Source organism: Porites lutea, chromosome 2, assembly GCF_958299795.1.
Source record: "Porites lutea chromosome 2, jaPorLute2.1, whole genome shotgun sequence".
NCBI classification, from domain to species: Eukaryota; Metazoa; Cnidaria; class Anthozoa; order Scleractinia; family Poritidae; genus Porites; species Porites lutea.
This window is the reverse complement of record NC_133202.1, coordinates 31,070,662-31,084,290: the sequence shown is the minus strand read 5'-3', so window position 1 is coordinate 31,084,290 and position 13,629 is coordinate 31,070,662. Positions and strand designations below refer to the sequence as shown.

At 37.2% G+C, this 13,629-nt stretch overlaps 1 protein-coding gene across 1 annotated transcript; it reads right to left on the bottom strand.

Annotated features, from left to right (window-relative positions):
- Nucleotides 1-7,139: 7,139 nt before the first annotated feature.
- LOC140928306 (collagen triple helix repeat-containing protein 1-like) lies at nt 7,140-9,236 on the bottom strand. The gene is made up of 3 exons (XM_073378042.1): nt 9,112-9,236; nt 8,415-8,747; nt 7,140-7,696 (listed from the first exon to the last, which is right to left on the bottom strand). Exons 1-3 carry the CDS (start codon nt 9,211-9,213, stop codon nt 7,340-7,342), a joined length of 792 nt encoding a protein of 263 aa, XP_073234143.1. The 5' UTR covers nt 9,214-9,236; the 3' UTR covers nt 7,140-7,339.
- Between the last annotated feature and the right edge of the window lie 4,393 nt (nt 9,237-13,629).

Here is a 13,629-nt window from a genome sequence, read left to right as displayed (position 1 = left end):
CCGTTGGTCCTCTATGTATAGAAGTCAGCCTCTCAGTTCTTTTGGCATGCAATAATGAGAGTGTAGATAGAGGATATTACACGGTGGCGCGAAAATATGAATTTTATTTTCTCGTGGCAAAAACAATACTTTACGAACGAGCGCAAAAAGATATCGATAAAATTATAGATTTTTATTCGCCAAAAAGTAATTGTGACGGCTCAAATTTACAGTACAGCGATATAAGACATTGTTTACAATTATCTTGAGAAATAACACTGAGCTGAATAGGGCTCTACATTGACAAAATATAAGCAAAGCTTTGGAAAATGTGTAATTAAAATTCAAAGGACGCAAGACGCCTACAAATTTTGGAGGGAAATTACCGAAAACACGTCATCGATAAACCGATAAACTCACGTGTGAGATTATGGAAAATAAACCACTCGGGTCCCGGATGTAGTTTTTATATGAATTTTACGAGTGGTATATTTTCCAGTAAAACACTCGTGTCTATATAATAAAGAGCAAGTCCGTACGTTATGGGACCAATCCACGGGCACCTCTGAACCAGCTCAGGGGATCTCTCGTGACTCAACGAACTCAGAGAGTGTTCAGGGAGAAACTCTAGAAAAATCATTAACAGATGACGAAACCTTGTTCCTCGTTAATATCCCGACCGAAAATCGCTTCCCCCCTCTTCAGTCATCAGCTGCAGGACTTACCAGAAATGAACCTGACATTGATTCATTCTTCAATATGATCTTCACGAGATCCCAGAAATAATTTTAATTCACACAGGCACAAATGATTTAACAACTACAACTTCAATTCATGTTTTTATCTCAGAGTTTTGCAACCTAATCAAAGAATCAGCAAGTAAATTCCATATGAGCAAAATCATATTCTCAACACTTCTACCACGTGCTGATATACCTCTGCAAACCCTTGTACAAATTAATAGACACATCATCAGCGATTGCTCCAAATTACCCAACGTACATGCCCCGTGTTACATGAAAATATTTTCTCCAAAGAATTAAAGGATGTACTACATGATGAAAGGCATCTAAAGAAACGCCACATTGGTCTCTTTGCCGCTAATCTAGTGAATACAATCCGCAGTAGAGCTAAACAACCACGTCCTTTCCAGAAACAAGTGCCACACTCGCCGCCGCCATATTCAGCTCTTACAGCGCTGCTGTCAAGAATCCTCAGAACGCCGACCGGTGACCGGTGATCCAAGACTCCCCCGGCAGCCTATGAACTGGGAGGTGGACAACCACCAGTCCTCGCACTTTCAAAGGCAACAACAACCGCCCTCGCTACAGATACCTCCTCACTTCACTACAGGCTGGCAGATGCCCAGTAAACGTCACCATGGTAAAGACTCTCATGTTGAACTCCCTCTGGAACTTATATCTTTTTCTAGAATCATGAAATCCTTACGCTAAATAATACCTAATTATTTAGTAGGATACGATTAGAACATGCCATAAGATATCATTAATGTTGGCAGATTGCTCGAATCGCTCCCCGACTGGTAGTCTGTCGTTCATTTCGTGGAACATCAATGGGATCTTTGCTAAACCCCTTGGTGAGAAATTGCAAAATAATGAATGTTTGAATTTGATATGTCAATTTGATTTCGTAATTCTTTGGGAGACCTGGAAGGAGACGATTATCGACGTAACAGGATATCGATCGGTAGTTTCAGGTACCTCAAAATTCGGAAGTCAGCCAAGCGCGGTCATTGCACGCGTGATGAACAAGAATGCTGTATAATGACAGACTAGAAACAATAGACAACTCCCAAAGCACAAACTCAGCCAAAACGCTAAAAATCTTCAAAGTTTGGGCTTATAGATGATAATGTCACAGTTTTTCAATGACCATGAAATTCAGAGTCCGGGTAGTTAGTTAATCAATTGTGGCCCTGAAAAAATTTGAAGGAAAAAAAACTACAAATTTTTAAGAAAATGCTTTTTTCGTGAGAAAGACTCTTAAACGCTGACAAACGTCAACAAATAGCGAAAACTATAATTTCTATGTGTTTGCTTTGGTCGAAATCGCGCGCATTTACAAGCCCCTAAAGCGTTTTGCTGACTTGCAAGGACCCATCTGTTATAAGGATTCTCAAAATAAAGAGATGAATCTCATAGTTTATTAGATATAATCCGTGTAAAGTTTGCTTATCATTTTCGCATAAATTATGACCTAAATTTGGAAACCGCTGAATTTCTCGAACTGGGTCTTTGCGATTTTGGTGAAACTCTGTTCAGCGCAAGGCACTAATGCGCACTATATGTAGCCGAGAGATTTTCACGAAAAAATGCCTGCAACAGCAGATTTTCGACTCAGACCTCAAAGGGGCGTGGCATTATAACCACGTGACATTTACTCCGATCGCCAAAAATTTTATGTTATATTGGAGATTGATCTATATGTTATTCATTCTATGTGTTAGACTTACGATAAACGTTAAGGTGGGGTTACCAGAGAGCTTCAAAGTAGGATGGTACCCCCCCCAAAAAACTGGGTCGAGTCACCTTAAAGAGCCCACGTATTTATCGGATCATAGTCCTCTGGTGACCTGGTTATGTACTGACACCGATATTCGTAATCAAGATACTTCACCAGAGAGTTATACTTTAACACGATTACCAAAACAATAGTTGTGGGAAAGTGACTCTACACCAAAATTCAAAGCAGTTCTTCAATCTCCAAATTTGCAAATTATAATTCAAGAATATTTAAGTGACATCAATTCAGCTAAAAATGTTAACACTTCCGCGGAACAGGTAGAAAATATTCTTATCACAACGGCAAAACGGTGCCTAAAGATAAGAACGACGAGACGACATAAACGCACCTATTCACGCTCAAATAAAAAATGGTTTGATAAGGAATGTCGCTTAAAAAGATACGAATTAAGGAAATTGTCAAATGAAAAGCACAGAGATCCCTTAAATACCACTCTACGTGAAAAATATCATATTGTTTCACAGCAGTATAAGAAACTACTCGCACACAAAAGAAATGAATATTACAACAATAAACTTTCAGAATTAGAGGATATAATTACGTACAATTTCGATACTAAAAAATTTTGGAATTGCTTAAAATCAATGGATAACACTATAAAATACAAAGACACTCCACCAATTGCAGAAGAGAATTGGATGAATTATTTCCAGTGGCTACATTCTAATAAGCCACTCACTTCTGAGCAACAGAAAGTTGTCAATGAGTTAAGAACACGAGAAGACATCTTAATGCAATCACGACCTCTAGACTACTTGATAACAGAAGCTGAAATAAGCAAGGCAGCAAGAAAATTAAAGAATAACAAATCTGCATACTCCGACAAAATAAGAAACGAAATGATTAAAGCTAGCTTACCAACACTGCTACCTGTTTACCATAAACTTTTTAATACTGTTCTTAACTTAGGAACAGTGCCTAAAAATTGGTGCAACGGTCTTATAACTCCCATATTTAAATCTGGCGTAAGAAATGACCTATCAAATTACCGCGGGATTTGTGTTTCTAGTTGTCTAGGAAAGTTGTTCTTTTCAATTTTAAACCAAAGACTTCTTGAACACGTCACTTCGCTGAACATACTCCACAAGTCTCAAATCGGCTTCTTACCTAAAAATCGAACATCAGACCACCTCCTAACATTACGAACTCTTTAATATAGACAAGTACGTACACTGTCACGGTGAGAAAGTACACGCTTGTTTTGTTGACTTTAGAAAAGCCTTTGACTCAGTCTGGCATGACGGACTTTTATATAAATTATTACAAATTGGTGTAGGGGATGTTTCTGTAAGTTAATCCAAAACCTATATTCAAACTCTTCGTGTGCATTGAAAATAGGTACGAGTCAAACAAATTCTTTTAGCTATTCACGAGGCGTACGCCAGGGCTGTATTTTAAGCCCCTTACTTTTCAATTTATACGTTAATGACTTACTGTCCGCATTTCAAAATACTTTATCAGACCCTATCATCCTTCCAAATGGTACCAAATTAAATTCGCCTTTATATGCTGATGATTTAATTATTATATCACGATCTAAAATAGGATTACAGAACTGTCTCAACACATTATCCTCTTTTTGCAACTCTTGGATGTTAGATATAAATTCCAAAAAGACCAAAGTTATGGTCTTTCAAAAACGAGCGAAGAAAAACTCCAATCTAGAATTCCATATAGGTAAAGAAACCATTGATATTGTCCATGAATATACATATTTAGGAACCCGTATCTCCTCAACCTCATGCGCTTTTTAGTTTAAGAAAACACAGAAACATTAGCAAATTAAAACCTTCTCTTGCTTGCGAAATATTTTGAAACGATGATTTCCCCAATATTATCATATAATAGCGAAATTTGGGGTGTATATATGTAAAACATGATTTTAAAGCTTGGGACAATACCCCAATTGAAAAAACCCACTTAAAATTTTGCAAGCGTTACCTAGAAATAAGCAATAAAGCTTCAAATGTTGCAAGTAGATGTGAATTAGGACGGTTCCCATTAATTATTAATATTTATAAAAACATCCTTTATTACATATTGTATCTTCTACGTAAAAACGAGGATACTATTGTTAAACAAGCCTTTCGTACTTCGCTAGAACTTCACTGAAATGGTAAAAATAGCTTTTACCATAATCTTATGAAAAGATCTCAATATTATGATCTCCCTGATTTTGATCCTAATAATTTAAGTGAAGCTAAGATAAAACACTATATAGATATAATAAAACAAAAATATATTACATATTGGCAACATACAATCCATCATTCTAAGAAACTACAATTTTACAGCTTATTTAATCATGATTATCAAATTTCAAGTTATCTAGACTTAATTAGAAATTCTGCTAATAGGAAAGATTTAGTGAAAATTCGTACAAGTAACCACCAACTCATGATTGAAACTGGAAGATATAATCAAACTTCCCGCAACGATAGATTCTGCCCTATTTGTAACTCTGGTATAATTGAAGACGAATTTCATTTTCTCTTCCATTGTCCAAAATACTCCGCATCCCAAGGGAGAAATTCTACAATCAAATCCAACAAAATTTTGTCGACTTTAATCAGCTATCTTACACAGAATTAATAATTAAATTGATGAATTCACAGAATTTTTCCGTAAATTCACATTTGTTGAAATTTGTCTCATTATGTAATGATTTACGTAATAATTTGTTATCAAATCATACTGATTGCATTATCATTGTTATGATTTGTTTGTTTGTTTTTTTTTTATGTTAAAGCTTTTGCAATACTGTAACTACATATATAATTATAGTCATGAAAATAAAGCTTATGTTGCTGTTGTTGTTGTTGTTGGCTAACCGCCCTGAAAGCGAAAGCATGTGGCTTAAAGATGAAATTTGAGAAACTGTGTGCAGTTGCATGAATGTAAAAGAAATTGCTTTGTCCCCGCTGGACTTTGGCTACGTGACTGAACGGTTATTAAGGGCCTGTTTACATGGAGTGGGGGACCCCGGTCTAGTGGGGTAGGTTTCTTTTGTTTTGTGTCCCCCAGAGCGTGAAAACAAAAGAAACCAACCCCACTAGACCGGGGTCCCCCACTCCATGTAAACAGGCCCTAAATGAATTACTGGTTTAAATTAAAAGTGAATAATATTGACTGTTTTGTTTATCTCTTTTTTCTAATATTCGATTTGTTGAAAGTGTTAGTAAATAATATTTTTATCCCAGCAAACAAAATAACACGGCATAATTTCCTTGTTGAAATTACTGTACAGTCCTTCTCATTTTAGAAAGCCATGCAGGTATATTGACCACTACAGAAAATGCCATATACCATACCACAAAAGGTGGTTTTCACGTTACGTCATCGCCGCCATGCTGGTGGACGGTAAACAAAAGATTGCTCATTAGCTCGTTTTGTTTGTCCACCAGCATTTGTTCATTTCACCATTGTTATTTGTGTCTCCCGAGATTACATGAAAACCACCTATACTCTCTATTGGTCACTTCAAAACTTTGCATAAGCATTGTCTTCAGTTTGTCTTGGGAGTTAAAATGGCCAAAAGACAAACTGAAAACAATGCTTATGCAAAATTTTGGAGTGACCAACAAAGATTATTATGGTATGTTATGGCATTTTCTGTAGTGGTCAATTGCATAAACTGGTTTCGTTGACATCTAGCACGATCTCGATTCGATTGCCCTTCCTGGGACAGCCTGAAAAAAGAAATTCTGGCGGATCCAGGGAAAGGTGAGAGAGGTCGGGAACACCCCACCCCCAATTTTATGTTTAAAGTACCGATTACCCCCTGAAGAGTCCCGTGAATTTGTTGCATACAACTTCCTTCTCCTCGTTTAAAAATACAGCTTGCCTTTCACTTTGTCTTTCAACCATGGGGTTTGATTAATTTGATTAAATCTGGACAAAGATCATTAGTATTCTATCATAAAGAACAAGGGACGATTGGCTGTTACGAGAACGGAAGATTATATGTTCACATGCCTTTTAGTACTGTAGAAGAAACTGATGTGTAACCGCATGGAAGGATGGAAATTATTGGCCCAGTTATTTAAACAAAGGCTAAGTTAGGCCGCGGTTTAGCAATTCTTTCAACTACCAAATTTCTTCCTTAGTAGGTAGTAATTTTAAGAAAATAATTGTCTTTCTAGTCTGCGCCTATATGATTTCATAAAACTTTTCACGAACTATGGTATTGAGATAAAAGCGTTTGTCGGCAAACTGAAAATGGCTTAGGACACGGTTTTTTTTAAACACTGGCTAAACTCCGTTTAAATAAGTCTGGCCCATTGGATTTTACTTGGTGCGCAAGTTGGGAAAATATCCACATCCGCCTCGTAGCATTTTAAAGAACATTAACTAATTAATCAGAAATGACAGACCTGTCCCGTCCCGTTAGTTGAAGCCTTAAACCACAGTTAGCTCGCGCTAACATGAGATCCTTGCACAATTAGGCTCTCAGGCTATAACAGTAAGCCTTCTGATTCAAAACTGAAGCGAACTGGCAGTAACAGAACCGAAAGCGAACCTTGAACTGCCTGAAAGACAAATACAGGTAACAGCTTTTACGTAAGGATCTCGTGACAAAGTTTGATTGGAATAACAAATTCTATATAGTTGCTTTTCTTAAACTTTATTATTTAATCGGTAAGTTCATTCTACAAATTCTAACTTCTCATGATTTTTTTTCTTAGTTACAACTCAGTTTTTTAAAGGTATACAGATCAACAGGACGGAGTTCAAGAATTTAAAATGCTTTTAAAATCACGAACTAAGACAATTTTGCTATCAGGGCGTCTTTGGGGATATGTGTGGTCAGTCAAGTTTACTGTTGTGCTCTAGCCACTTCTTCAATGAAGATCCGGGACATTGTGGTCCAGCCTGTGTATGCGTCAGCAAGTGTATGGCCGTTATTGCAGTTTCCAACCCAGAATCCCACTCGCACTTTTCCCTTGTGAATGTTATTGCAGTGTCCTTCAATGTGACGGTGACGGTGAAGGTTTTTGCCAGCTGCTGTTGCCATATAGTACGCGCCATCAATTCTACCAGGAGAGCTACACTCAGCGCCATTGAATGTGAAATACCAACGACTGCAGCAGTTGTCACAGGAAGCAATGCGAAGGTTACCAGCGAAGTAGACATGGAGAGCCGTTTGTGTATAATTCTTCATAAACTGACAGCTCTGCCGCAAGGAAAATAGAATGAGTGATATGATTGATTGGTGACTATGATAAATAAAAAAAAAGTGCTAACAGAACGCGGCACATAAAGAAGCATCATTAGAAACATTTGAAACTAAATGAACATTTCGACTAAAATTTTTGGATCTTGAATCTTTTTAACTTATTAATTGACCGTATCGCCGACTCAAGTTCACTATCTATTCAGGTTTCGCTTTTCCAGTGTAGATGATAAAAGCTGATTAAGAGTGCTCCGCTTTTAAGTTTGGATAAAGCCACATAGTACAGGCCACGACCATACTCCTGGCCTTGAGCGAGAGCAAACGCTTGCAATCTTCACACCTCCTTTAAAGTTAAATCTATTTTACATCAAAGGTTTGGTGTGATCAGATTCTAAGTCATCTGTATAAAACTCGATTAGAAGGCTTGTAACCGGTCTTTTACAATATAACTGAATTCGGCTAAACATAACTTATAAAAAAAAAATGATTTATTGGTCTTACAATTCACCGACTCAAAGAAGACAAATTAAATTCATCACAGCAGTAACACACTAACACACACTGACAAATACTACTGCAATATACATACTTCTCGGTCTGTCAGGCTTGGGCTTTTGTAAAAAATTTTTTACTAACAGTGGACTGACCTTTACAATTTAAGAGTTCATTCATTTTTATTCAGTCATATACGGTAACTATAATATAACTGACAACTTACGTATAACTCTCCTGTATCTTTGCCTTCTGCCCTTGTAAACGTGCACTCCTTCCAGTTTAAGTGCGAACACATGTTATGTGGCCCTGCTTGGATTCCACTGTCACCTTTCTCTCCTCGATCTCCTTTGGGACCGACAGGACCTTGCCTACCACGCTCTCCTTTCATTCCTTTCTCCCCAGAAGGTCCCTGGGGTCCAGTGTCTCCAGGGCGTCCCTGTTCTCCTTTGATTCCATCACGACCATCACGGCCGGGTACCCCAGGGGAGCCCGGGAGTCCATTTACGCCAGGAATACCATTACTACCCGGCTTTCCACCATTGCAGCAAGGAGAAGTCTGTGTTTAATTTTAAGAGAAAGTATCTGTCTCAATCTAATAATCATAGGTAAAAGCAGTTGAAAAACGCTACCGCATAGACTAATGGACAGCAAAAAGTGGTCTCTGGTATAGTTATAAACTATATTTCGAAAATGCAACATCAGTATTCAAAAGTTTTTTTCTGGGTCAGCGCAGCAGGAATTTACTACCAAATTAATTATACTTAGTCATGGTCTCATTTCTGGCTAAAATGAAAGTGAAAAAATTTAAAGTACTTTAAAAAAGTGCCATTTTCGTGTTTGCCTTCAAGTTATTTTTATTATTTCAAAATTCCAGAAGTGAGAGAGAGCTTATTGGGTATATAGCTGTTGATATCACTTACCTGTTTTTCGTTGCTGTTGTGTTCTGCTGCATGTATCAGACAGAAACAGGGCAGCAGAATAACTGCTAAGTGGGCAAACTGAATGGTCAACATCTTCCTCATTCAGATTTAAAGAGCGCTCGAACTGAAGTGTATAAAAAAGGTAAAGTATGAAAATAAGAAAAGACTATGCGCCTTCTTCTTCATGTACGTGTGACGAGCTGATCGCGACAAAATAAAGCATCTGCTAATGTTTACCTCATTTCAATACATACGATCTTTAGGGATCTAAACTTCTCAGTATAAGGAAAAAAACTAAATATTTTATATAGGAGTAACCAGTTCAACACTCTCGAAGTCAGTCGCGGACCTTACGTCTCCAGTATGCCTCACATTTCCAACAAACCGTGAGCTCCTTGGGTTTAAAGGACGAACTCAAAAAACAACTTAAAAATTTAACGTTTTTTACAGCCTCTTATAATTAAAGAACCCCTGGGAAACTTGAGGTAATTTTAAAAGAATACTGACTTCGAGCAATTTATACCATTTTGGCATAGTGCATTTTAAGATATCTTTCCATATCTCCAACACTAAGGTGAGTTCGTAACACTAACATGTCACATACCAAGTTATACTGAAGTACTAACCTTTAGGTATCAGAAGGAAAATATCCACGTGAATACGCTAGGCAAGTATCTTTATATCAAGCAACTCGGTAAAAACATAGTAGCTACATAAACAAAGAAAATTGTTTTTAATTAAACATTGATTTAGTGTTTAAACACGTTTCCAAAAACAAGACCAAATCAGATATATCAGTGGCAAATAAGGGCTTCAGTGTATACTCGGAAAGAGTAAACTTGACATTCATTTTTAATTCTTCTAGTTTATGTATACGTTTATTTTTTTATTATTTATGTGAATCTATAACCAACCAAAGCTTCGATTTTTTCTTCAGGGTTCTAGAGTAGTAAAGATTGGAAAGCTCATAGTTCCAAACTTATTCAACCTCAGTCATATATTTCTGTGCAACTATAATCTCGGATCATCTAATTTTAATAATTGAAATTTAATCATTGCTGGATCAACATACCGACAATGGTCAACTATGTCTAGAAGTCAGTCTCTTTTTCAATTCTTTTGGCTGCAATAATGCGACTGTAGAATGCGTTACCGGCAGATAGATATTGATACGGGAATTGGGTAATAATTAATCACTTAATATTAAATTTGGTAGACTTTACACAGTTGAACGTAAAAGAACTAAAATTGTTTATCTCATAGATTAGGAATGTCCCCTTGGACTATGGTTACGTGACTCAACGGTTCTTGAATAAGCAGTTTAAATTAAAAGTGAATAATATTGACTAATTCGTTTATCTCTTTGTTTCCAATATTCGAATTGTTGAAAGTGTTGATAAACATTTCTTTTATACCAGCAAACAAAATAACGCCACAAAATTCCCTTGTTGATTTAACTATATAGTCCTTCTCATTTTTAGAAAGTCATGCTTGTTGCATTAACTGGTTTCGTTGACATCTAGCATGATCTCCGTTCGATTGCACATGTGTGGACAGTGAAGTTTGCTGTTGTGCTCTCGCCACTTCTTCAATGAAGATCCGGGACATTGTGGTTCAGCCTGTGTACGCGTCAGCAAGTGCATGGCCACTATTGCAGTTTCCAACCCAAACTCCCACTCGCACTTTTCCCTTGTGAATGTTATTGCACTGTCCTTCATTGTGACGGTGACGGTGAAGGTTTTTGCCCGCTCAGCTGCTGTTGCCATATAGAACGCGCCATCAATTCTATCAGGGGAGCTACACTCAGCAGCATTGAATGTGAAATACCAACGACTGCAGCAGTTGTCACAGGAAGCAATAGGAAGGTTACCAGCGAAGTAGACATGGAGAGCCATTTGTGTAATAATTCTTCATAAACTGACAACTGGCCGCAACAAGGAAAATAGAATGAGTAATATCAAAATAATGTGACATATAGTTGAGACAGCAAACCCTGAGATAATGGGCATGGGTTTATAGAACGAACTCGAAAAACAACTGAAAAATTTAACTTTTTTTAGCCTGTTCCAAAAACCCTCGGCAAAAACTATGAAGTAATTTAAGAATACTACTTTGGGCAATTTATACCATTTTGGCATAGTATACATTTTCAGATAATCTTTCCTGCACCATATTTCAAACACTAAGGTAAGTTCGTAACACTAAAATGTGTCATACCAAGTTATACTCACTGAAGTATTATAACCTTTACTAAGTTATCAAAGGGGAAAAAATGGATGTGAATACGCTTGACAAATACTTTTATATCAAGCAACTGAAAACATAATAGCTATATCAATGAAGAAAATCGCTTTTAATTAAACAATGTTTTAGTAATTTAAACATGTTTCCGAAAACAAGACCAAACTAGTTGTATGGCAAGTAAGGGCTGTATACATTCTCGGAAAGTGTAAACTTGACATTTATATTGAATTCTTCTAGTTCATAGGTTTATCTATTTCATTTGTGTGAATAAAGCCAACGATTTTTTTCTTCAGGGTTGTAGAGTAAGGATTCGAAAGCTCATAGTTCTCCACTTAGTCAAACTCAGCCATACATATATATACTTTTGTGAAACTAAAATCTCGGATCAGCTAATTTCAATGACAGAAACTTGCTGGATCAACATACCGACCTTGGCTCTCTATGTATGGAAGTCAGTCTCTCAAATCTTTTGGCATGCAATAATGAGAATGTAGAATGCGTTATAACATAGAGATCGAAACGGGAATTGGCTAACCCCCTTAAAGCGAGAGCATGTAACTTAAGATGAAATTTGGGAGACTTTATGCAGTTGAATGTAAAAGAACTAAATTTTTTTATCTCATAGATTAGGAATGTCCCCTTGAACTATGGCTACGTGACTGAACGGTTCTTGAATGAGCAGTTTAAATTAAAAGTGAATAATATTAGACTAGGGATTTCCATGAATAATAGTAGACTAGGAACACTACGAGGTAATTTAAAAAGAATACTACTTTGAGCCATCACGTCCGGGCCGGTTGCTCCAGTGGATCCCGGAAGTCCCTTTACACCATAAATACCATTACTACCCGGTTGCCCATCATTGCAACATATATATATGTCTTAATCTAATAATCATAGCTAAAAACAGTTGAAAAAAGACTGCTGCATAGAGTAGAGTCAGTTCAGTGGTAGCTTTTTTTGTGTTTCGCCATTTTCTATTGCGATCTTTGTCTCACGCTCTCTTTCTTCCCCCATCTTTCTTTTTTAAAGTGAGCTTTTCCCCCATTTTATCTCCTTTCTTTCGCATTAAATTTTAGCTGGCTACCTTTATAGGAAAGGGACAGTGTCAGTGGATTTTTTTTTTCGAAAATGTTATTTCGTTTTTGTGTCTGTTTATGTCAGGATTGGTCGGAATTTCCAAAACGAGGTATCCGGAGAAATATCTGTCCTTGCTGATGTCCTTGCTTGCCAACTTAATAATAATAATGAAGGCTTAAAGGCTCCTGGAAAGAAAATATGCACCGTTCCAAATTGAACGAAAACGACCAAAGCGGTCGTTAAAGGGATTTATTAATTAATACAATAGAGTGCTATTACTGTATATACGGTAGACCACAATGTGAGCCATGCACCTTTTTTCTATTCCATTCCAATTCAGCTCATTGGCTGATGAGGAAGTTGCGCGCGCCAATGGGGAGTACCGTTCACAACTTTTATAGCACAGGCTACCTTAAGTGACTGTTTCTGGGAACACAGTTTTCTTCTGGTAACGATAACTTTTGAAAGCTTTGAGAACTATCTGTTTTGCAACCTAAATGCAACCCGATAAATTTAACCTTACTCGGGAGATCTTTAAGTTCGTATTAAAAAGATTCGAAGGGGAAAACTCCTTTTTGGGTCCTGTTAAATGCAACAGCCTTTAAAAATTCCTAGGGATTCCTTTTAGTGGAATTTCATAATAAATCAAGACAAGAGCCATAATAGGACAGAGAGGGACACTCAGGGCGTTGGCCGGGATACCTTAATCCCAAAAAAGTTATTTTTAGAACTATGCGGACCATGCGAAAACAGTTTCCGGTTACCCAGCTGACTTCCGGTGAAGTGGTAGACTTCCGGAAGACTCGCTTTCATCCCCCCAAAAAAATGGCGGCCAAAGTAGAGCAATGTGACTTTGATATGGTTAAATTGTCCTGCTTCAGCTACGAACTTTATTACCAAAGCAAATGGAAATAACTTTTACACAATTGGATCCTTTAAAATCAACGGTAAAATTACAGTTATTCCGACTGCTGTATTTGGCGAAATAGGAAAAGGAGCCGGAGAAGCCAGATAAGTGTGGACGTATTTTTGGTCGAAAGTGGAAGAAGTAAATGTTAGGTTCTCCAGTATTTTTCTCAAGGACATTACCAGGACTCTGCAGTATAGTTGAGCACATCTTTTCCCGCCAGACAGAAATTTTGTTCTTTAACGCCCTTACTGGCTCTTGATCAAGACAATGTTATCTTCTTCCCT

Excerpts from the sequence above, each read along its gene's own strand:
- LOC140928306 (XM_073378042.1), bottom strand. The coding sequence starts at position 9,213 with ATGAGGAAGATGTTGACCATTCAGTTTGCCCACTTAGCAGTTATTCTG. Across the intron at positions 8,748-9,111 it reads ACAACAGCAACGAAAAACAG|ACTTCTCCTTGCTGCAATGG; the intron begins GTAAGTGATATC and ends AATTAAACACAG. Across the intron at positions 7,697-8,414 it reads AAGATACAGGAGAGTTATAC|AGCTGTCAGTTTATGAAGAA; the intron begins GTAAGTTGTCAG and ends TCCTTGCGGCAG.